The 26784-nt window shown below is 34.4% G+C and overlaps 3 protein-coding genes across 3 annotated transcripts; 2 read left to right on the forward strand and 1 right to left on the reverse strand.

Moving 5' to 3' along the window:
• Window positions 1–57: 57 nt before the first annotated feature.
• Window positions 58–5577, forward strand: LOC138315122 (neuralized-like protein 2). The gene is made up of 3 exons (XM_069255884.1): window positions 58–212; window positions 2554–3251; window positions 3972–5577. The coding sequence occupies exons 2-3, from the start codon at window positions 2567–2569 to the stop codon at window positions 4085–4087; spliced, it is 801 nt and encodes a 266-aa protein (XP_069111985.1). The 5' UTR covers window positions 58–212; window positions 2554–2566; the 3' UTR covers window positions 4088–5577.
• A 6978-nt stretch (window positions 5578–12555) lies between these two features.
• LOC138316588 (uncharacterized) lies at window positions 12556–13101 on the reverse strand. The gene has a single exon (XM_069258269.1). It carries the CDS (start codon window positions 13099–13101, stop codon window positions 12556–12558), a length of 546 nt encoding a protein of 181 aa, XP_069114370.1.
• Window positions 13102–13845: 744 nt separating this feature from the next.
• Window positions 13846–26732, forward strand: LOC138315119 (cytoplasmic tRNA 2-thiolation protein 2-like). The gene is made up of 15 exons (XM_069255878.1): window positions 13846–14028; window positions 14636–14710; window positions 15790–15928; window positions 16205–16265; window positions 16507–16619; window positions 17368–17561; window positions 18048–18183; window positions 19027–19073; window positions 19415–19496; window positions 21670–21761; window positions 22058–22115; window positions 24348–24505; window positions 24849–24912; window positions 26195–26253; window positions 26467–26732. The coding sequence occupies exons 1-15, from the start codon at window positions 13973–13975 to the stop codon at window positions 26519–26521; spliced, it is 1389 nt and encodes a 462-aa protein (XP_069111979.1). The 5' UTR covers window positions 13846–13972; the 3' UTR covers window positions 26522–26732.
• The last annotated feature ends 52 nt before the right edge of the window (window positions 26733–26784 follow it).

Raw genomic sequence — 26784 nt, forward strand, 5'->3', positions numbered from 1 at the left:
TTGATTGGTTGTTGTGTTACGTCTCATCCAATCATGTGATGTTTAAGGAAACACTTCTGGAAGGAAAACGGAAGCACTTGCTGAAGACCGAAGAAGGACTTAGATCATATTTTTTTGTATAGCAAATCTTTATTGGCGGACCGAAAGTCCTTTCAGAAAATAGGCATAGAACATGCTATTTTGCTGATAAACATTCATTTTGTAATCGATAGGTAAGTTTTAACAACAATATACACTAATACACTGCTTATTGCAGTCTGATAAATGTAACAGTTGTAAGTTGCAGTGTTGTTTGGTCCAGTTTACGCAGGAGTTACAGTTAGGCCTAGCATATGAATATAAAAAATACCCACTATCAGTAATATCAGTAACATATATGATATGTTTTTCTCATAATTTGGGCTAGCCATAATTTGTAATATAAACATAACAATACCACCTATGGGATATATTATTAAATTGTCTATTTTGTCTGCATGAGAAACCTGGCCTGTGTTGCCTTTATGATCACTGTACACAGTTTGTCAATGGATTAAATATTTCTAAATCTATGCTATAATGATAACCTTCATCTAGTTGAAGATTATGTCTTGAAATAGCTATAAGATGTACGACAAAAGTAGCAGGTGTTGGAGAAAGAAAGAGAAATTATAAAAGATTTTTAGAAAAATTTTAAGTTTATGGTTCAATTTATGGAGGATACTATTGTTTGTGGCAGAGTCTGAGACTGTTCCAGTTGCTAATGGTCCTTTGAAAAAATCATTTTCGTGTCTTTATTCAGTCCTTTGTTTGTCATAAGAATAGCTCTACGGAGCTAATTTATTTCATTGTATATATACAACGCTAAATAAAACTTCTTAAAATACAGATCCTTATTATCACTATGTTTGATAAGAGGATCTGTCTCAGAAAATCCCATTAGGGGTCATGTCCTGGTGACCTTTTGAAATGACCAATCAAATTACTGCTTGCAAATTTTTGACAGTGAATATCAGGAGAAGAAATAGTTGGAAAAAACAGTCAGAATTAATTATGTTCGTGTACGTGGTCATCTCGCCCAAAGAGCACAACAGAGCTAATATTGCATATGTATACCAAGGCGAAATGATGTCTTCAATTGATGTAGCAAGGTGTAGAAACTACATTTGATCTGAAGTCATCCTCGAAACTCCAGGGGTTCTGATCACTTGCAATCTCTACACCCCTGGACTATGCGCTATCTCATTGTAAAAATGAAGGCCAGCAAAAATTCTTTTGAACACGAGAGAGAGCAATGCCCAATTTCAAAGCCACACAGTCAACCACAGCGTACTGTTATACGGCTCTTTTGATGTACATCACAAGACTGAATTACCTGTTGCCTCCAGTTTTACTATGATATAGTCCATAAGTGTAGAGATAGTAAGTGATTGGAACCCCTGGAGTATCCAGGATGATCTGAAGTACACGTGTGGTGTAAAGGTCATCTGGACTTGACCCCTTATGGGATATTGTCAGACCCTCTATTGAACGGAGTATTTTAATCAGATTGATGCAACTCCAATGATGTTAGAGGTTAGCACAACGAGATACATACTTTGTAACATTGCGCCGTGTGACCTCTAAAGAGCACAGCCATTGATTCCTGTTGCTGGGCCACAGCTGATGAAAACGGTATAAAATGTATTAAAAGTCACATTTACATACATATGTATTGCAAAAATTTTCCAAAAAATTAGTCCAAGAAGCTGTGATTAATGCATTTCTTAAAACATTCATCATATTTTCACTTGTATTGACCGCCATTTTTAATTTGAATAGGAATATTGAGGATTTATGAAAATTAAGAGTTATTTAAACATGTACACAAAACAAGCGGAACAAAGTAAGCCTCATTTCCATTATGCATATCGCTGACAGTGGAATTGAGCACATAGACTTGATACAATTTAACAAGGATTTAGCAATATATGGCATGAGTGGTGTCATACAAAATCATTAGCAGGAATGGATTAATATGTAATCATCAAGTAGTCAGTAATTGGTTATACATGTATGTCCTGCTATTTGAATAGTTTTTGAAATGTTTAAACCCAGTGACAAATAATTGGTCGCCGACATCAGCATGGCAGACATACTGATCTCGTATGAGGTTGCATATATAGGTATATCCAACCAATGTAATCAGGGTGGAATAATACCTCATACATGTGTAGGTGTAGGTAACAGGAGCCTGGAATATAATGCTAATGTAAAAATATGAAAAATAGAGGGGCTGTACATATGTTCAACTTTCAAACACTGAAGCAGTAAGTTATAACTCAATTTCCAAAAGAAACAAAATAAAAAGATAACATGCATGGTACTTATAATTTCAGTCGTTGAATTTGAATTCAAGGTAATTACCATGTGAACTATAGGCCTCAAAAAAGGAGAGGGAGATACTTATAAAGTGATATTGGTGCTTTCATAATAAAATAATTGGTTTAAATGCAATAGTTGATGACTTTCTATCTATATAATATATTCATTCTATCCGCTATGAACTAAATATTTTATTTCTCATATTTACAGAAATGACAACAAGATGCCAGTGACAAAATTCCACCCCTACCATGGACAAAACATTCGTCTCCTCCATGACAACATGGTTGCTTATAGGGAGACCAGTTTTGCACATGCCCTGACCTTTAGTGAGAAAGCCTTAAAGCCTGGAGAAATATTTCTAGTAGAGATTGAGAAAAATGAATTAGGATGGAGTGGACATATGAGAATAGGTTTAACTCAATTTGACCCGAGTTGTAAGTTTGAACTTCCACAATATGCATTACCAGATCTCCAAAATATGGGAAAGTCCTGGATTTTTGCTGTGACAAAGTCCCACAATAAGGTGGTGTATTCCGAGTCTGGAGACTCGGACAGTTTGGACCGGGAGATTCATCAGTCTGTGTTAGGGGATGCGGAGGTGATACACACGCCGCAAGGCTCTTTCAGTAGGAGTCTACTGCTCCCACTACGGAAACTCCTGTCAAATAGTTATGATAATAATGTTAGTACATCTTCCTCGGAAAGTGCTCTTCCAACAGACATTGGTAGTAGGATTGGAATCATGTACCGGGTGGTGGGAGAGACAGCAGAGATGAGATTTATCATTAATGGGGAAGATCAGGGACCTTGTGCAAGAAATATTCCCCATCAAGGGGGACCACTTTATGCAGTAGTAGATGTCTATGGTACAACAAAACAAGTGAGGATTATACAATTGTATTGTGGTGAGTATATTAATATCTTTAGAGGGCGTATTTTCACTTGTGCATCTCAAATTGCATCCTCGATACTCCAAGGGTGCCAATCACTTACGATCTCTACACCCCTGGACTATCTCATAGTAAAACTGGAGGCAACAGAACAGAACAGGTAATTGAGTCCTTTGAAGTACATCAAAACAGCTGTATAATGGTACACTGTGTGGCTATGATGTTCAGCATCACTCTCTCTGTAGTCTTAAAAGGAAATATTTGCTGGACTGTGATTGGTCTGAATTTTCCGCTGAGCTGCCTTCAATTTTACTATGAGATAGTACAGGGCTATAGAGATCGTAAGTGATCAGAACCCCTGGAGTATCGAGGATGCTCAAATTGGTATATCCAAGAAAATGGTAAGACATCTTCATCTCATAATTGATCTTTGACACAAAAGGATTCTTAACATATATATTTCAAAAATATTTCGGCACATTTGACAGTGCTGATGTTCATGAAACCGTATAGCCTTGCTACAATATTCATAATCAATTCCCTACTGGATGAAATACATGATTACAAGCTCAACCTAGCTAGGTTTAGTACTAAACATACCACAGTCTTGATTATGACTGACATTAAGCTGAGAAGTTCTACATCATATTTGTAGTGAGTGATATTGATCATTCATACCAAAACATTATACTGTAAACAATTGTATTAATTTGTGACATCAATTTTTCTTTGCAGTGTCATCACTTCAAAATGCATGCAGAGACCGAATTCTTCAATTGACCAAGGAAGAAGATGTTACCAGTCTACCCTTGCCAATGAAACTGAAGCAATTTCTGCGATATGAACTATAGCACTATATATACCTTATACAACATCTGTCTTACAGATTGTCGTGTGATATTATAAATCTGTTATATTTATGTATGATTTATATGTACAGCATTGCGATAAGTTGCCTTGAATATCCATTTTCTTTGGAAAGGTAATATAAGAATAATCAGAGAGAAAAAGAAATTTGCAGAAAGCCAAGGCTCCAGCTTTTTTACTAAATATATGACTACATGTCATTATGGTATGGTAGTTTTCATGTGACTCTTGTTATGAAAATTAACATATAAATCTAGTACTTGAAATTGTTTTGGAAGTTATGGTGAGTGGAGTATTTACGGAAAAATAATAACTTTTGGACTCGAAAAATTTTAACCCTCGTTTTACAGTTACATTTTAAAAATATACATGTTTATGGGGTTCATAAAACTTGTAGATATTGACATGTACACAATACCAAAAGATTTTGCAGGAAGGTAGCAATTGATTATCGGTATATTTCAAACTTTTAAGTCTATGCTCCTTTGGTACACGATACACTGCTGGCTACTGTAAATTTAGCTGGAGTCTCCTCTAGCTGTATAGAAGTTAAAGGCATATGTGACATTTTGTTGTAATTTTCTTTTTATTTGCTGAAATTTGTATTTGATTTTTTTTTTTTTCTATATTGTGTGCATTTGTATTTAACATAGAAATTAATTAAATGATTTTGCAAAATTGAGAAAAAAACATTGATCAACTGTCAGGTAAGTTGAGATAACACATATAAGTACTAATATCTCTTTACAAATACACTTTGTCTACTAAAATGATTATTGTGTTGCTATCATCAATATCTAGGCAGAGATTCTTGGTAGTAATTTATAAGTATATTTAAATATGAGATGATTTTCTTAGATTACATACATAAACAATAAACGTTACTATATTCTAGACTATAGACTACAAAATATGTACTTAATTAATACAAGAAAGGGTAAAGAATGGTCACTTCAAATATCAAGACACCCCACCTCCAAGATCAGTTTGCCTGGGTACATTTAAAAAAATTTAGGGTAAGCAGATTTTATTACATCTAAACTACAGCGTTTTCAGCTAAATTATTTGATAAAGCTGTTAATTTACGAGCTGGTGGATTTGAATTTTAGTTTTTCTTGTGTTTTGAAGTAAAGTGGTACGAAAGCTTAAGAGAGACAGTGATCTGTAAAGAAGAATTGGAGTTCAAGGACATTTATCAAAATATTTGTTTCTGGTTGGATGGTAGGTGTATGTAATGGATGAATGATTTTGTAGGATATGATTTACAAAAAAAATCATCAGTACAGACCTAAGAGCCGTCGGTACCCAGTGGTACATAACACCAGTAGTGTGTGTGTTGTAAGTGTGGACTGACAAATGAGTGTGTGAAAGTAGTGTGATTCAGATCACCTGTGGGACAGATCCCACAGTATAATACCATCTATATATAATTATAAATACCATGTAATGATTCAGTAAAAGTAGTCAAAGACATTACCATTGTTCTGTTTATCTTTTATACAACAAAAAATGTATTGAGTTTCCTATAGATGCCACCAATCAACCTGATCAGAACAATTACATTCCTTGTTTCAACACAACCCAGATTTTAGTAACTCCTTAAAAGCTTGTTAAATATTCACCCCATCACTTGAGGACATGAGGTTTGGCCCAGGGCACCAATGTAGGACCAGGACATCTGAACACATGGATGCTTTACCGATTAAGCTACCTGAATGCTGTGACTATGATCATTTGAGTATATTTTGTATATGCCAAATAAGACACTGAATGTCTTTTAAGCATGCATTAATGTTTCAGATTAAATACAAGTCTGATATATGATATTTACTTCCCTTCCTTTCCCTGTATCAGCTACTAATAGAACATTTATAAATTATTGTTAGCTGGTCCTGAATTTCACTAAATCAAAGAGACAATATGTTATGGTTGTGATTCATAACAAAGCATTTATCTAGCACAAAATGTAAGTGTATTTTTTTTATTTTTATTTTTGTAAGAAATCATATACCCCATACTTTTTCATTATTTAAAGAATGCAAAATTAACTATCAAAATATGTTAACAATCCTTATTTTATACATTTTTAGGTCAACCTATTGTCATCGTGTTTTGTCCGTCGTCGTGCGCCGTGCGCCGTGCGTGTGCGTAAAACTACAGTATTAATACAAAAACCTACTCCTCCTAAACCCTTGAGTGAATTACATCCATATTTGGTGTGAAACATCCTTGGGGCAGGACAATCATATTTTATATAAATGAGATAGGTCCGACCCCTAGGGGCAGAGGGGCGGGGCCCCAAAAGGGCAAATTTTCTTAATTTAAGCTTTAAATCCTACTCCTCCTTCATCCTTGAATGGATTTCATCCATATTTGGTGTGAAACATCATTGGGGAAGGACAATCATATTTTATATAAATGAGCCTGGTCCGACACCTAGGGACTGAGGGGTGGGGCCCCAAAAGTGCAAATTTTCTTAATTATAGCTTTAAAATCCTACTCCTCCTTCATCTTTGGATGGATTTCATCCATATCTGGTGTAAAACATCATTGGGGATGGACAATCATATTTTATATAAATGAGCCTGGTCAGACCCCTAGGGCTGAGGGATGGGGCCCCAAAAGGGCAAATTTTCTTAATTTTAGCTTTAAAATCCTACTCCTCCTTTATCCTTGGATGGATTTCATCCATATTTGGTGTGAAACATCATTTGGGAAGGAAAATCATATTTTATATAAATGAGTCTGGTCTGACCCCTAGGGGCTGAGGGGTGGGGCCCCAAAAGGGCAAATTTTCTTAATTTTAGCTGGCCCACTTCCTGTTTTCAGGTTTCGGTCTCCGATCTCAATGAAAAATTTGTCTATAGGGGTTTTAATTGATGCCGAACAACATGCAAACATTTTCGTATAGATTTTTGGTATTCCAAGATGGCCGCTGGCCCACTTCCTGTTTTCAGGTTTCAGTCTCCGATCTCAATGAAAATTGGTCTATTGGGGTTTTAATTGATTCAATCATATTTTATAAAGGACCGAGCTAAGACCCATGGGGATAGTACTGTGGAGGTCCAAAATGGGAGCTTTGCTGAAATTTGGCTTTAAAATCTGACTCCTCATATTAATCCTTGAATGGGTTACAACCATATATGGATAAAGGGCTACCAAGTTTGTTCAACAAATGACATTTACCTATTTCATAAACTTACATATTCAACTAAGGAGTTCCTTGTATTGTTTATATTAATCGTTAACCAATACTTTATACTGTGACTTTGTTGTTTTGTGCCATGAGTTAGATGACCATTAAGGCCCATGGGCCTCTTGTTGTAGTTTTATTAAAAAAATTAAAAGCCGTTTTAGTTATTATATATAGGTATGTACACACCAGGTTTAGGAAAAAAACACCAAGCAATATATGGTTAGTACATGGAAACTCAAAATTTGAAACCCAGAGGTCAGGTGGAAAGCTAGTGGTATATATAACTCCTTAATTCCTCAGCTTCTGCATCCTTGATACTCCAGGATTTGCTCATCCTCGATACTCCAAGGGTTCCGATCACTTACGATCTCTACACCCCTGGACTGTCTCATTGAAATTGAAGGCAGCTCAGCAAAAAACATTTGACCAATCACAGGCCAGCAAAGATTTCCTTTGAAGACTACAGAAAGGGCGACGCCTAACATCAAAGCCACATACATGTAGCCGACCACAGTGTACCGTTATACAGCTCTTTTGATGTACATCAAACGACAAAATTACCTGTTCTTTTCTGTTGCCTCCAGTTTTACTATGAGTCCAGTGATGTAGAGATCGTAAGTATCGAGGATGGGGGTTGCTATCATTGTTGTAGTATACATGTACATCCCTACGTTTATCTATTTCAGCACAAAAAACCCTCCCCACACCGCTACGCTGTAATACCAATAATCGTCACTATTGATGGATTGAGTTATCAATATATGCATCAATCATTATTATTATTATTATTTCCTTTATTTCCTCCAATATTGAAGAGTTTACAGAAAATAATACATAAATAAAGAAAGAAACATTCTAACATACACAAGTTACACACACATATACATATCTATCAATACAAGAAAATACCATTAGATATTCGACTACATTTCGCCATTATCTAATAGCGGAGAATGCTTATAATAATTAGCTACAAACATATGTAGACGAGACAAATGATACATACAGTTTGTAATAACAGATATATACGTATCAAAAGTCTATATATAAGGCTAGCACAAAAACATACATAATACAAATACTCTGGAGTTCACAAGATTAAGCATACATATAACTTCAGTTGAAGTTAATACAATCAAATATTTGCCTAAAAAAAAAAAATAAAAAAAAAAAAAAAAAGGTCAGTTATGGATACCACTTTGTACGAACATTTTGTTAACAATAATAATTGAATTTAGTCTGAAGTCTTCCATTTCATTTTGAGATAAATGATAGTTAAATAGTCCACCAAGAAGAACATGCAGTAGATGATATTTTGACATTGAATTGAGATAAAAAACAAAATCTATATCTTTCACAGTACTGATAATACACCACAATTGGTCTCGCAAGTTCTCAGTGTGGCTACATTCAAGTACACTGTGCAATATGAGATCATTATACATTAGACCACAAAAATGACACAAATATAAATTTTCATTATCGCGCATTTCTACGCATATTTTAACAATTCGTTTAATGCATGAACTATACTGTGGAAAACGTAAAGCAAGTTTCCATATTGCATATGGTTCTATTCTTTCATGTAAAAGAGAAAAACGAGAAAAATCTTTATCAGCTTTCATCCTTTCACAAAGTTGAAACTGTTCATATTTTTTAACATGGGTATTTACTAAATGTTTCCATTTGCATTTGTTTGGAAATGTACCACATTTTAAAAATCCATCCAGTACAAAATACAAATCATATTTTTTCAAAATTTGGATAATGTCAGGGATAAATCCTCTGTTAAAACTGCACAATTTAAAATCGAAAAGACGTTTTATGAAAATTTCGCGAGTTAAAACTCCTATATCCATGGAACATATTCTACCAAGGAACAACAATTTTTTAATACTAATATACACTTCAATAGAAAACCAACCAATCAATGATGTGGACATATCTGTCCTTGTTCTTATATTAAAACCTTGTATAGATTTGACAATGAAATTTTGTGCTTTTTCTAGCATGTATACTTCATTTTTCTTTAATTGCCACAACTCACATCCGTAGAGTGCAGATGGATAAACTTTGCATTTAATAATCTTAGCAGTGGTCAACGGATTCAGGGCACACTGGTGAACACCAGAACGAATAAGAGACATTACGCCACACTTTAATTTAGAACAAGCACGTTCTGTACGTTGAACATTGTTATTTTTACCATTCAATGTTATACCAACATGAACAATACTATCAACAATTGGTAGTTTATTTTCATAAACTGTAACATTACATGAAACATTTGGCTTATTTTTGGAAGTAAATATGACAATTTTCGATTTAGAAGCGGAAAATGTGAACCTCCATTTTCTACTGTAGTTCTCACAGATAGAAAGTAAGTATTGAAGGTTAGCTACATTATTGCTAATAACACATATATCGTCGGCTTGGGTTGGTATATTTACCCGCGATGAATTAATTACCGAACCTTTCCCGCTGAATTCTACTTCATTAAGCAAGTCATTGATGAAAACGAGGTACATTTTTGCAGATAAAGAACCACCCTGTAAGATTCCTCTTTCCATTATTACTTTTTTCGACATAAAACCATTAAAGACAACATTACTGGAGAAGCGGGAATACATCTGTTTTAGAATGATCCATACCTTTCCATTGATACCCATTTGATAAAGTTTATAGAATAGGCCTTCTTGCCATACAGAATCGAAAGCCTTATTACTATCTAAAAAAGCAACGAGTTCATCTGATCCATTATCTAGGTTATAATTTATACTTTCCTGCAGGTTAAAAGAGGTGCATAAACTACACAGTTTTTTACGATATGCTGATTGATGTCTATTGGGAAATGTCCGTGATTCTAAAACTGGACTCAAACGTGAAGACAAAAGTGACTCAAATATTTTGAAAAATATTGGAATTAATGTAATACCTCTATAACTGTTAGGGTCGTCTTTGGGTTTCCGGTTACCTTTATATAAAGTGACTATTGTACCAACTTTCCACGATTGTGGAATATATTCGTACTTTACAATAAGGTTGAATAAAAACGTGATATGTTTTAACATAAGATTGTTGCAGTATTTTACATGCTCATATACAAGGCCATCTGATCCACCAGACTTGTTTGTCTTAAGACACTTGCAAATATCAGAAACCTCTTTAATACCGAATTCTCTGTCTAGAAAAATATCTTTGTCGTGTTTCGCTTTTTCAGACATATCTTTTACATGATTAAGAATATGGTTTGAAAATTCCGTGTCGAACAATTCATTAGGTTTATTTTGGAAAAGAGCGCTGAAATGAGAACCCCATGCTTTTGCTATTGCTTTTGGATCACGAAAGACTTGTCCGTTGTACTTGAGTTCTGTTTGAACCAATTTGGGTTTACTTGATTTATTTTTGTATAATTGCCAAAACAGAGCTTGGTCGACTTCGCCTGATTGATCAATTTCTTCAAATTGACGTCTCATGTATTCGTTAAAGGCACATCTCAACTTATTTCTAAACATACTTTTACAAGATTTGTAATCTAAGAAATAAACATCGTTTCCTCTACGTTTACCATTAGCTTTCCAAAATTGTCTTTTACGAAGCACAAGCTTGTGATCACTTGTCAAATCGTCACTCCAATAGGGTTTCAAATGGCTCTTGAATTTACGTTTCGGAATGCATTCTTTTGATGCTAGTAGGAGAACGGATTTCAAACTTTCGTAATAAATATCAATATCTGATGTTGAGCGTATGTTTTTGGGAAAATCTACTGAATTGAGATAAGAACTAATAAAATATTTATACTTTTGTATTTTATCATTCTTTGCTGCTTTGCGCCAGTTGTATCTTAAAAATTCTGTAGTGCCTTGTTTTGGCGAGACTCTTGGAATGGTAAAAGAACACAAAACAGGAAGGTGTTCAGACATATTTGCATCACATTCGTCTAGTACCTCAGATTTCTTTACTAAATCAACAATACTGTTTTCTACAAGGATATGGTCAATCATCGTACAATTGCCCGTGACAGGACAGAATGTATAATTAGGACCTTTACAGTCAACTTGGACGTTTATCGAACTTAAATTATTTCTCTGTAAGAACAAATCAAATACATCCGACCTTTTATTGGGTTGGAAATGGTACCTTGGACCACTGATTTTTACATTTAAGTCACCAATTACGATAATTTTTCCTTTGTCTGAGTAAACGGAAACTAGAGATTCTAATATATCAAGAGTCTCTTTAAAAACATCTAGATGTCTTGAGGATGAAGGCATATATACCACAAAAACATAGATGTTATAACTATCAGATTGTTGAATTTCACCACCAACAAATACGTGGACTATCGGTTACAATTTCTTGAATATTTAAATGGGATTTGTAAAGCATGCAAACGCCTCCTCTTATGTTACATTTATATCGAAATGGGTCAATTTCAAAAACAGGTTTTACTAAGCTTGAATAACCACATTGACTAAAAGTATTGAAAAATGACATATTATATTCTCTCACCCAATGTTCGGATAGTCCACAAATATCAATGTCGTGTTCTTCAAGACATTTGAGGAGGTATGGCGTGCCAGCCATAACACCTTCAATGTTCCAACAAAAAATATTTAGTGTGCTACTCATGGTCGTTTTGTTCATTGATAAAAACTGATTTAGGGAGCCACTGGCGGATAGATACACCTTCCGGCCAGAAATAGGGATTTTCAAGAGTGTTGTTTTCATTATCAATGACGTTTACTTGAGCTGACGCGGTCCGTTTCCAACGCTTTTCGAAATATCTTAGAAACGTTACAGTAACGTTTTTCTCTTCAAGAAATTTCCTCATACCATTTTCTGAGGAAAGTTTTTTGTTTATACCATAAACATAGTATCTGCGTGTTCGTTTTCTTTGGTATGTTGTAAATCCAACGAAGTCATTTCTTTTTGGTTCTGACGCCGACTTACCGAAAGATTTACACACTGACGACGGAAAATGTACAGGTATGGTTGACGTCGCGTTCGCAGTTGAACCAATATCTTTCGTTTTTGGGGTTTTATTTCCAACAATTGATGAGTAGGTTTCGGCTAATCCGGATGACTCGCTATTGTGTTTGTGAATTTTCGAAGGTTCGGGGCTCTGTGGTTTGTTTTTTTGGGGGAGAGTAAGTCTGTTCTAAGGCATCGCACGAGGGAGTTGAGATTGCTGCATTGGGCGACTCTTGTAGTGGAATAAATCGGTTAGTGACTTCAACTTGGTACATATCCTGATCAGCGGTACACTTTTGATTCTTCGCGTGTACCGGTATTTTGTTTTTCAGCTGTTTTTTTAATATCACATATTTGTTTCTGTGTATTGTCAGCTGCTATTTGTAATGCGTTGATTGATTCTCCCATTGTATGAATGTCATCTTCGCACTGTTTTGTTGTTTGCATTGCATGCTTAAGTCTGTTTTTTATACTTTCAGTGCCATTTGATTGCTTGTCGTCGAACCTTCGAGCTATTATGCTACAGTCAGTTACTTTCTCGTTCATGTCATTCATGGAAGATTTGAGTTTAATGCCTAATCCTTTAAGTTCTCCTATCTGTTTTCTCAGTTTTGAGTTGTCTTGCTGTAGATCTTGAATTTCAGAGGAGAGAGTTGCGATGGATTGCTTCAATGACGAGTTATCATTAGCCCTTTTCTCCAGTGTTCGGTGTATGTCTTCATTTTCTGCTATCAAGCTGTCAATCTGAGTCCTCATCGATTTAATTTCGTCTTTGTAGTATTTGTTTTTGTCCTTTGACTTTGCTTTATCGTCACGCATTTGTTCCATTTCTTTTCTAAAATTCTCCATGTATATAAAAGAAATAATATTTCATGGGTTTAGCTAAAGGTAAAAACACATGGATTGGATAATAAATTTGGAATAAATTTAACATGCCCAGCTGTTTTAAAGGCCCACTACCTTTCCAGAGCAAACCATAAATGTTTCTTAAAAACATTAATAACACCAGAAAATAATATACCGATGGCCTAAGCTGAGGTTACAACACCAAACATATGCACGATTTCCTGTGTAATATATGATAACAGTTGAAAGACATTTCGCTGTTTTGCCGTCTGGCGCAGTGATAGTCAACTACCGCGCGTTATTTAGTATGACGGCGGGAAACATAAGACGACCCGCGTTATGAAAATTAACATTTTATTTATTTTCATCAAATTGTTCAGATGGTGATGATACATGTAGTATTAACGGTAAGTTAATAACTTTTGCGACTTTTGCGAAATTATTGATCTTGTTTTACATTCCCATTTTAAAAATTAAAAGCCGTTCCGGAAAGGTAGTGGCCCTTTAAGTGTTATTTAAAAAGTACAATATGTATTATTTATTACATCCCATGGAATTACATTCTTTTTAAGTATCTTAACATTCTTGAAAGCTGGGCAAATAATTAGTCGTTGCGTTTCCAATAATTTTAGCATGCCATATAGCAGCGGTTTTGTCTGTAGTGAATGTACAAGTCCGACAACTCTAGATTTGCAAATATTGCACAGGCCCTTCAGGCCTGACAGTCATCATCACCGAGGCGCTTGTAATACTTCGCCAAATGGGATTGCATGGGATTGCATGTGCGATCAGTCTATCTGTTCTAAATAACTATTAAAACATTTGTAAAGATTGGATCTGTCGCTGAGACGTCATGTGTAGTGTACAAGATGGGGATTCGGAGGGTCCTTTACAGAAAGAAAAAATAGAGTAAGTTATTTGCGATAGTCACTTAAATCATGACGGCACGTCACCTGTTTTGACGGATTGTATGTTGATCGTATGCCTCGATATGTTGTCAGTTTTAGTCTAATATTGACTAGTGTCCTTGTTTTTATTATACCTATGATGTATAGTAGCTTCTAGACATACAAAACATGAATTGTCAGATGAAGGGCGTTTCATAACATCATCTGTTCTACTTATGATTCTTACATGTCATACACAGCTGTATTTACAACTGATCTACACTATTTGCAGTACTGTGCATATTATGGAATATTCAAGTAAAAATCATTTATGTATATATGAATTTTTATTTTCCTTATTTTGTAAGTGTTTTTGTCAATTTATTGATGTTGTAACAAATATATTGCAATGGTTGTGTAGCAGGATAGGAGAACATTTAGCAGTCAGATGGGGACGAAATATTAGAACACTTGCGAGATACTTTACAAATTAAGCATGATTGAGTACAACATCACATATGCATGTACCTAGAGGTATAGCACACTGAAACACTTTGGAAACTTAACAAATGTATGTTGTGCTGTGTCGTTTTTATAAAACAAAAATGCAAATGTTTTGGTGTTTTCAGTCCTGGAAGAAAATGTATGAAGTGTCGCACAGAAAACGCTATCTTGATCACTCGAGTAAATGATGCCTTTTGCAGGTAAGATAAAAAAAATGACTGCTGGAGAATGGCAGTTGAAGAGGTAGCTATAATGATTACCGACAACTACAAATATGGATAATCTGGTAAAATTCAAAGACAACAAAAAATCAGAGTGTCCTATTAGGATAAATAGAAGTAGAGCGTTAAGCAGGGTCTGAGTCCTTCAATGGTAACTCCATATGGTTCCACTGGTTCATGGTGTATTTAAAGGGACAATTATATAAATTTTGATTTATATCAAGGGACAATTAATTTCATATATTATGATTTATATAATAAATGAACAACTTCTATCAAAAGTTGGTATATCCCAGCGTCCTGTTCCTAGTCAGTGTGTGTGGTGTGAAAAATAGGTCGCTCACCAACATGTATAGTGAGTACACATAAAAATGACATTGGTATAAGGGCTACATCTTGTTAGTCACGTACGTCATCCATAAATCCTCACCAAGAGTTACAGTAAAGTAACTTTCATTTTAGAACTAATGAAATTGCTGTTGCAGTATTGTATTTATCTTTTATGTTTTTGTCTGAAAAGTAATTTTCTTTTATACAATGGCCAATTAGCTTCTTTTTGGTAGCCACATTATGCATTGCATTTGTACCTCAAGAGAATCAGGCTCGTATGCACGGCTAAGGCCTACAAATTATGCAATCTACCTGCTTTACCAAATAGCTAAACAGCATCAATATAGTTAACAATAATGTGGAATTTTCCAATATTTTCTACTTTCTTTTATAAGCTTATTAATTAAGGGATATCTGCGCGCAATGTAGAGCAATAATTTGCTTCTTGTGTTAGGAGTGAAAATATGCTTCACTGAATTGTCCCACAAATGGTAGCAAATTTAAACCTACTGCTTAACTTTCATTATAAGTCGTATGTAATCTTTGTGGTACATTTTTAATGCACCAAAAATCAACAAGAAAATTAACAGATGCTAGAAAATAAGTATTGAAGAGGTCATAACATATATCAATACCCCACAAAGATTAATTTAAAAACCAATGTATCTTTGAGATTAAGGTATTATGTATGCCAATGTTAGTATAATAATAATCTCTACTGTTCCCAGGGATTGTTTTATGGTCTATGTGACACATAAGTTCCGAGCAACAATTGGAAAGTCAAAGCTAGTGCGTGATGGAGAAAAAGTTTTGGTAGCCTTCTCTGGAGGGCCAGCATCAAGCTGCCTTCTTCATCTCATCACAGAGGTAAGAAACTGTTCATTGTGTATAAAGCTTCAGTAAAGTAAATGTGATCTTTGGTATTAATTAATTGTTAAACATTGTAAGAATTTTACTCTAGTTCTGTTCTAGACCAACAGCAATATATCCTATGATTATATTACATTGTATAAGTTGAAAGATGAATCAATTTATATTCTATTTGAACTGAATGAGAAATGAAGTATTCTGTGATGGTCATTTTTCTTTCTTAATTGGAGAAATGCTTAATCATAAGTGATTATAAATTCATTTTTTTCACAGGGTTTGAGTCAAAGGGCCCACAAGAAATTACGCTTCTTACCAGGGTTAATCTTTATAGATGGTATGTTTATTATAAAATCCACATTATGGCAGTTGATTTAATTGAAAATACCAAAAGTTAACAGCAGATAAATATTTGTATATTTTTAAAGCTTAACTTGTAGTTTTGGTTGATTATTGAATGAACTCTGTCAATTTAATTGTTTAATGGTTAGTTATTATTTTATCTGTAAGTATGATGTTTATTATATAGACTCAATATTACAAAGATAATTACCTAATTCTCTTGTTTGTGATTGTAGAGAGTTCTGTTTTGGGCGACCTAGTAAACAATGGAGGGGTGGCCGAGGTGAAAAAGATCGTCGAGTTAATGGCTGCTACCGGTTACCCTTGTCAGACGAGACATTTAGAAGAGGTGAGATATTGTAAAACAAGACCTGTTTTGTCATGAAAACTTTATTTCTTGTGTAATTGAAATGTATCTACTAATATGTATATTATCTCCCTTCCTACATCTGTTTAATAACGATATTTCTTGTGTAATTGAAATGTATCTACTAATGTGTAGATTATTTCCCTTCCTAAATCAGTTTGAAAACGGTTATCTTGTGTTATTGAAGTGTATCTACTAATATGTAGATTATCTCCCTTCCTAAATCTGTTTAAAAACAATATTTCTTGTGTAATTGAAATGTATCTACTAATGTGTAAATTATTTCCCTTCCTAAATCAGTTTGCTGCTTTGACACAAAGTGTTATAAATCCTTCCTAGAATAAAATATATTCTCAAATGTGTTTTATTACTATTTATAAGATATCTCATTAGAAAACATAGTTTGTTGTAAGAATACTGCTTCCTTTTACAATAAAATTTTCCACTACAAAGCTTCAACAAGACAAGCTCTATACCTAAAACCACAACCAAAACCTGTATATTGAGACCCTGTTTACATAAATGTAGTTTGAAGTATAGTGTATTTTGTTGGCTCCAATCACAGCAGTCATATATATATATATATATATATATATAAATTAACTTTTAGATTTGAATACTCAAACAAGTTATGGTTTACCATGGTCCAATGATTTTCCATGGTTTAGTAATTTATACCAGTCTGCATGTAATCATGAAACGTCTTTGTAATTTTTGTTATAAATCTTAGGCTATATGTCTAAGCCAAAAAGGACAATTACCTGAAGTTGACCTGTCCACTTTGACTGAATCAGACCAGGCCAATGTCCAAGCTGCTGACTTTCACATCCAGGACAACCTTGACCGAGCAAGAGTTGAGATTAAATCATTGTTTGCCTCCATCAAGTCTCTCACTGCTAAAGAGGATATGCTCAATAGATTAAGGTAAATGTGAACTGTGAAATCTGTATTGGTCTTACTAGGGGATGGATACCTTGGATAATCCTAACGCATAAGCTGTAAATAGAACTAGAAACTCAGCATCATATTATCAAACACACACTCTGATTCCATCTATGTAGATCACTTACTACAAGAATGGTATGAAGATTTAGATGCAGTCTGCTTATGACCAATGATTGTCTTCTAAATTCTTAACATTGATGAAGGGAGGTACAGTTTTATATGGATCTATCTATCCTTCTGCATATTATTGTCCAAGTTGAATGTTTAAAGGTATTAAAATTATGTCACTGTTGCATATAAGCTTAAGACAGATTCGACTGTAAATGAAATACAACGTTTGGACTCTATCTCTTACATTATACACTATGTAATTTGTAGTGAATTTTTGATTGACCATATACAGTGTCAGGTGTCATTTCTAAGGTCATATGTTTTTAATAGTTCAAACAATTATTTGGCATGTAGACAAAGGCTTCTTATGGAAGTTGCCCAAGTTGAAGGTTATTCCAAGGTCATGACAGCTCACTGTGGTACACGACTTGCTGTCAATCTGCTGTCAGACATATCTCAGGGACGAGGAGCTCATGTTGCCATGGATACTGTGAGTAAATGTCCTATAAATACATTTATCTACTTACCTTAGTATGTGCTCAGTATTAGTCCCCATCGACAACCGGTCCATTTATCAGACCTTGTCCATGCTCTATCGCCTATACTATAGAATTTTATATTTGGTAATACATAATTATGTAGGTCTAACTATGTGAGACGGTGTGTCATGTACCAAAACCTGAGAGCCATTTTCAATTTTATGGTTTGACTGGTTGGACTGCAAAAATAACTTAGTTATCAGGGACCTGTATTTGACCACAATTTCAAAAAAGGCGTGTCTAGGCGCTCTCTCTATTACTGGCACTGAATCATAATTTGTATATGGGTCTATCTGAGTGTCTGAGTGAGAAAATTACAACCTTATGGCTCACAAGTTCTTACATTTGTTATCTTGTTCATAGAAGGAAGAGGGCATAGTTTTCATGTATATGTATTTCAAACTTCTTTATAAACTGTTCTTAAATACTCAGACTTAAGGATTGGTTGACTTAACCTATAGCAATCCATTATTTTTTTGTTCTTCAATTTTTCCCAAATCAAAGGACTATAAGTTAGCTACATTTGATCTGAAGACCATCTTTTGCTATAGTTGATCAAAAAAGCATGGTCTTGGTCCTAGAGGGATGAGAGATGTGATCATAGAGGAAAGGCACACTAAACCCTCTTACATGGTTCTTTTACTCTAGAAATATGGTAATAAATAGAAGGTATTTTAAATGTTGGTTGTTGTGTCAACACTCAATACATTATGTAAATTAGAGGAGAGAGAGTTCCCCAGACCCTCTCACTACACTACATGGTTTATGCTGATGTAACTTTTTATTGTTTTTAGGCATTTTCTGACACCAGGTCTTCCGTCATGCTTGTGAGGCCTATCAGGTAAGAATCACACACAGGTTTCTTCATACCAATAGTTTAGGTATAGAAAGTTCTGTATGATACATCAATCACTCCTTTTTCTTTCAATTTATATTGAAAGATTGAAAGATAATGATGGTAAAAGTAGAAGTGTTGTAATTTAAAGATTGGTTTATTAAAAAAAAAATCAGGATGCATGAAAACAAATTCTGCTTTGGCTAATTCATTTATTGTGACAAGAAGTAATTGAGTTATACACCGAAGAAGATCACTGTATCTGTCATGTTGACCTATGACCTATTTACAAAAATGCCCTACACAAACCTTGAGTGACATCTTCCATATGTTCTGTTACATTACAGGGATTTCAGTTCTAAGGAAGTGGCCATGTATAATTCTTTACACGGCGTAGAGTCTGTGTTCATACCAACTCTCACCACAAAGGTAAGTAGAAAGTTTGGGCTTCTCCCATATTCACATGGAAATCCTCTGGTTACTCGAGAAAGGAGAACTCTTTCTCCCATACCTGACAGGGTAATCCTGCGGTTGCTTGGGAAAAGATTAATAGAATCTTACATGGGTGTGTCAAGTGGACAGGGATATCTCAACCTGAGTGATAGATTTTGGCTGGTCAACTCGAAGCTTGCCGAGGGTTGACAGCCAAAAATCTTTCACTTGGGTTGAGATATCCCTGTCCACTTGACAGACCCATATTTGATTCTTTTTCTCCCATACTTATTTGAAAAAATATGAAAAAAACGTTGCTTTCCAGCATTTTCTTTGCGTCATGATCAAAGGAACGTTGTTATGCGTCAAAATTGATGACGTCATCGACAATGTACGCCGCGGCTATGCCACGTGTATTGATGACATCACGTTATTGTCTAGCGTGTGTGAGCTGTCTTACACCCCCCTGTGTAAGATAGAGTTATCTTTTCCCTAGCAACCAAAGGATATACTTGTGAAGTATGGGAGAAAACTCTGTCTTTTACTGAGGTAGGGAAACGAAAGTTCACATGTGCTTGATAATGACCTCATCATTACATGCAGAGATTAGTATCAAAGACCCCATTAATTGTCAACACTATAGCAACCACAGGATATACTTGTGAAGTATGGGAGAAAACTCTGTCTTTTACTGAGGTAGGGAAACGACAGGTCACATGCGCTTGATAATGACCTCATCATTACATGCAGAGATTAGTATCAAAGACCCCATTAATTGTCAACACTATAAAAATAAATCCTAATCTGATTTTCAGTGTGAGTGTACTCGCTCTATTATTTTCCTTGTCGGGTGTAGAGTCTTTGTACATATGCTATATGCTCAGATTCCAACTGCGCAAGCGATACCGGAAGTCGGTGTCTCATACTGTTTAATAGATTTCGCCGTGATTTTAGAGAATTCAACCTTTCAAAAACATACATCAAGATATACTTGTCAGCGATAATCTACCATAAATTAAGAACAGTGACATTACACAGTGTTAAACGCATTTGTTTTGTGTAAACTTCAAGCAGCGTATCATACAAACTCTGGCATCGCTCACGATATTCTTAGCATCTGATCAACTTTGGAAACTTCCGGAACAATACAATGCAAATCAGGTTTAAATAGTCAATAAAAGAAAGTGACGAAACGGATAACTTTTAGTACATGCCATATATTTAACTTATTTCATATCATCCTAGGACCTAGGTGTACGTTCCACTATCGCTTACTAAATCCTGTGACTACAGTCCACATTTGCTGCAGTTCTAAGTAATATTTCTAAAATCACACATCCTTGCGTAAGAGTAACAAAAAAATGACAATATAAAATATCAGTCTGGGTGTCTGAGCTCTAGATCTTATGTACTCAAAAAAGGCGTTCAAGCATGGCACATATATTAGTCACTACATTCACAGAGACTGGACAGTGTTCTAGCAAACAACTTTTTTGAACAGCGAATCAAGTCTTTCGTATCAATATCTATATAATAATAAAGACACTTCTATATAACAAAGAACACACTTAAAAAAGTTCAAAGGTTTTTTACATTTATGGTTCTGATGAAGTAAAGGAAAGTATTTATTACAATACACCAAGGGCGTAAACCATCTCCTTGCTATAGTCCCAAGGATAATGAGCGAAAGTGGTACGTACACGGGGACACCTGTTGCCGAGGATGATTTCATACTGGAAATTTAGGTCAGGAAGTAGTTAGCAAGCACTTAATGTCTAACAGACATATTTCTAGTCATTGAATATTGGAGGGATATCTCAACCCTTGTGAAAGATTTTGGCCGCCAACCCTCGGCAAGCCTTGAGTTGACCAGCCAAAATCTTTCACATGGATTGAGATATCCTTGTCCACTTGGCAGACCCATGTAAGATTTTATTATTCTTACACAAGGCATGGGCATAACAGTGTTCACAGACATTAACAATTTAGTGACATCAACTATATGTGTAATATATCCTTAGTTTACATCATTGACAAATACTGATCCATCCTGAATTGACTTGAGGAAGACATAATGTAAGTAAATTTGAACAAATAAAAATATTCTTTTCTTTCTTAAAATCTACCAATGTGAGTGATATCCTTACTAGTTGTTTCTGGAAACTTTTAGACTCCCGAGGGATCCAGCATTGAGCACCTGACAGAGGCATTTGTGACTGGACTACAGGCAGACTACCCTTCCACTGTCAGCAATATCATGAGGTATGTCAGTTCACATTAGATCATTTAACTTACGGGTAAAGTAACATATTTTAGAAGTTAATAGATGAAGAATCTGAACTTATTAAATACATGTAGTTTAAGTAATTCTAAAGTAGAAAAATTGTTTTTATTTTCAATATATATATACAAATCATAAAAAAGATTGTTGAGATATATTTTTAATCCGACTTGAGTTCAAATATTAAAAAATATTTTAATAAATTAATATTTCTGACTGATGAACATTCTAAGGTAAAAATTTCCACCAATTTTATAAATTTTAACTAAATTTTAAGGACGGGCGAGAAATTAAGTACAGAGAAGAAGGATGGCAGTCGCTGTGTGTTGTGTGAGGTAAACACTCCTACATATCTATTGTAAATTGGATTAATCTATATTGCTAGTATTACATAGGTTCATTGTAGCACCTATTTCAATATAATATTGCATACAACTAGTGAAATCATCAATGCAATAATCAGAAAAATCAAATATCATCAACCAAATGGGTGTTAGGTCACCTGAGACAAAGCCTCAAGATAACTATATTATATATTCTAATCGCCTATTGTCCGTTGTCGTCCGTCATATGTCTGTAAACAATTTACATTTTCTACTTCTTCTCTACAACTGCTGAAGCAATTTCAATGAAATTTTGCACAAATCTTCTAATGCATAAGGCCAATCAAAATTGTGAATTATATGGTCCCCACCCCCCAGGCGGCTATGAGAGGGGCCAGAAGGGGTAAAAATGAATGAAATTTCAAAAATCTTCTTCTCCACTCATAGATGTGGTAGAATCAAGTACTCTTCATAGATAGAAAGGTCTTAAGCTCTTTTAAAAAACTTGTGAATTATATGACCTCTCGTCTTCCCCTGGGGTTGGGGTGAAGTTTACTCTAGTTTATATAGGGAAAACACATTTTTGAGCATTACTTGATCATTTGTAATAGGAAATGAGTCAAATGTTGTCAGAATTGTCAGTATGAGGTGACCATTTGATCCTGTTTACAAATTTTCCATGACTGACCCCCAGGGGTAGGGTCAAAAGGAGTCAAATAGGCTAAAACTTCAAAAAACTTCTTCTGAAATTCTGGAAATGGTGGAATAAAATACTTTTGATACATGGAAAGGTCATAAGGTTCTTTACAAAAATTGTGAATAATGACCCTGTGGTCTTAGGTTTCCCCCTGGTGAACTATAAATGTTTCCTCTATATATAGGCTCGCCTGGATACTAACTATCAACATTTCCTCTATATATATTCTCCCATGGATACTAATATCATCATTTCCTATATATATATATAGGCTCCCCTGAACTTTCATTTCCTCTCTATATAGGCTCCCCTGGATACTAACTATCAACATTTCCTCTATATATACAGACTCGCCTGGATGCTAACTATCAACATTTCCTCTATATATAGGATCCCCTGGATACTAACTATCAACATTTCCTCTATATATAGGCTCCCCTGGATACTAACTATCAACATTTCCTCTATATATAGGCTCCCCTGGATACTAACTATCAACATTTCCTCTATAAATAGACTCCCCTGGATACTATCAACATTTCCTCTATATATAAGCTCCCCTGGATACTAACTATCAACATTTCCTCTATATATAGGCACCCCTGGATACTAACTATCAACATTTCCTCTATATATAGGCTCCCCTGGATACTAACTATCAACATTTCCTCTATAAATAGACTCCCCTGGATACTATCAACATTTCCTCTATATATAAGCTCCCCTGGTTACTAACTATCAACACTTCCTCTATATATAGGCACCCCTGGATACTAACTATCAACATTTTCTCTCTATATATAGGCTCCCCTGGATACTAGCTATCAACATTTCCTCTATATATAGGCTCCCCTGGATACTATCAATATTTCCTCTATAAATAGACTTACCTGGATACTAACTATCAACATTTCTTCTATATATAGGCTCCCCTGGATACTATCAACATTTCCTCTATATATAGGCTCCCCTGAATACTAACTATCAACATTTCCTCTATATATAGGCTCCCCTGAATACTAACTATCAACATTTCCTCTATATATAGGCTCCCTTGGATACTCACCATCAACATTTCCTCTATATATAGGCTCCCCTGGATATACTATCAACATTTCCTCTATATATAGGCTCCCCTGGATACTGACCATCAACATTTCCTCTATATATAGGCTCCCCTGGATACTATCAACATTTCCTCTATATGTAGGCTCCCCTGGATACTATCAATATTTCCTCTATATATAACTTTATATCAACTTTTCCTCTATATATAGGCTCCCCTGAATACTAACTATCAACATTTCCTCTATATATAGGCTCCCCTGAATACTAACTATCAACATTTCCTCTATATATAGGCTCCCCTGAATACTAACTATCAACATTACCTCTATATATAGGCTCCACTGGATACTATCAATATATCCTCAATATATAGGCTACCCTGGATACTTACTATCAACATTTCCTCTATATGTAGGCTCCCCTGGATACTATCAATATTTCCTCTATATATAACTTTATATCAACTTTTCCTCTCATAGGCTCCCCTGGATACAGATGTTGGGGATTCCTCAGCACTAAGTGCAGTAGAGTTCTCCTCTCTAATCTCACGGAGGAAAAAAGGAAAGGTTAATGAATGTAAGAACACTATCGCCTGCTGTGGAGAAGGGGATGGCAGCTGTCATACTAAGTCTCTTGGGTAAGGTGAACTATTTGTAATTATTAATTGTCAAATAATTCCTTAATTAGCGCACCTCTCTGAAAGGTAAAAGGTCATCCTGTGGTCCTGTTTGGTGTCCAGCATCATTATTTCCCTTGAAAAGACCTCTTCAGTTTATTGTGTTGACGTGATACCAAGTTTATTCAAATAAAGGAAAGGTATCAAAATGGTATTTAACCAGCAGAGTCCTTTTATTGAACGTATAAAATGCTTGATGTAAATAATGGAATTGAATCTATCATGATACGCACTGTTCTGGTGATGAGTGCAGCTTTTGATTAATAAAACATAGGTTACTTATACCATGATTTTATTGTTTCAGTTTGAAGTTAGAAGAAATTGTATCTGCACTGTGCTATGGCTGTCGAATGACTATTAAAGACATGGTAAAGTATTTTATGTATTGGGCATGTAGATTTGTATAGAAAATGGAAATTACAAAATATGGCATTTATTGAATTAAGCGCAGAAAAAAAGCGCAGAATACTTTTGAGTGAATATGTTACATTGTAATTATACTTTTGAGTGAATATGTTACATTGTAATTATACTTTTGAGGGAATATGTGTTACTTTGTAGTTATACTTTTGAGGGAATATGTTAATTGTAGTTATACTTTTGAGGGAATATGTTACATTGTTGTAATACTTTTGAGGGAATATGTTACATTGTAGTTATACTTTTGAGGTAATATGTTACATATTACATTGTAATACTTTTGAGGGAATATGTTACATTGTAGTTATACTTTTGAGTGAATATGTTACATTGTAGTTATACTTTTGAGGGAATATGTTACATTGTAGTTATACTTTTGAGGGAATATGTTACATTGTAGTTATACTTTTGAGTGAATATGTTACATTGTAATTATACTTTTGAGGGAATATGTTACATTGTAGTTATACTTTTGAGGGAATATGTTACATTGTAGTTATACTTTTGAGGGAATATGTTACATTGCATTTATACTTTTGAGGGAATATGTTACATTGTTGTTATACTTTTGAGTGAATATGTTACATTGTAGTTATACTTTTGAGGGAATATGTTACATTGTAGTTATACTTTTGAGGGAATATGTTACATTGTAGTTATACTTTTGAGGGAATATGTTACATTGTAGTTATACTTTTGAGGGAATATGTTACATTGTTGTTATACTTTTGAGGGAATATGTTACATTGTTGTAATATTTTTGAGGGAATATGTTACATTGTAGTATATTTTGAGGAATATGTTACATTGAGTATACTTTTGAGGGAATATGTTACATTGCATTTATACTTTTGAGGGAATATGTTACATTGTTGTTATATACTTTTGAGGGAATATGTTACATTGTTGTTATACTTTTGAGGGAATATGTTACATTGTTGTTATACTTTTGAGGGAATATGTTACATTGTAGTTATACTTTTGAGGGAATATGTTACTTTGTTGTTATACTTTTGAGGGAATATGTTACATTGTAGTTATACTTTTGAGGGAATATGTTACTTGTGTTATACTTTTGAGGAATATGTTACATTGTAGTTATACTTTTGAGGGAATATGTTACATTGTTGTAATACTTTTGAGTGAATATGTTACATTGTTATAATACTTAGAGCTGGATGCTAATGAGATGATGGAGTATAAATGTTAAAACTGTCTCATTTTTGACAGGGAGATACTACAAAACTACCAGAAAAACTGATGTCAGAGATTTCATATCGAATACGCAGGTATTCAGAATTTCCTTTGCTTTCTCTTTTTGCAAAATAAATATAAGGATGATTATCATGCAAATGTTCATGGGCAAAAAATACAAAAGAAGAAAGAAAACACAAAAATAGTAAATTTGCCTGTTTTATGGTAAAAAAATTAAATAGATGAATTTAACAATTTATGTTACATAACATAACATTTGCTTAATCAAGTCTTTGTTGTTTTTACAGGTCAAAGATGAAGAATGATATTCAAGATTTCCTTCTTGATCCTGAGAGTAGTTGATGACAGCTTTTAATAGGAACAAAATAATTCCAAAAGAAAAAAGATCGAAATTGAACTTTGAGAAAAACTTGGTGTAATGCATCACTGTTACAATTCATTAAATGGTCCAGGAGCTACTGATGAAATTTTGAAAATGTTTGAAACTAAGCAGAATAATCACTGTTTAAAAGCATCCTTGCTAGTGTAAAATTAAACATCTAAGTACTGGTAACTTTGTTTTTACTTTTACATTTATTATTTTACTGGATCGATGACATTTTGAT

This window comes from Argopecten irradians, chromosome 2, assembly GCF_041381155.1.
Source record: "Argopecten irradians isolate NY chromosome 2, Ai_NY, whole genome shotgun sequence".
NCBI classification, from domain to species: domain Eukaryota; kingdom Metazoa; phylum Mollusca; class Bivalvia; order Pectinida; family Pectinidae; genus Argopecten; species Argopecten irradians.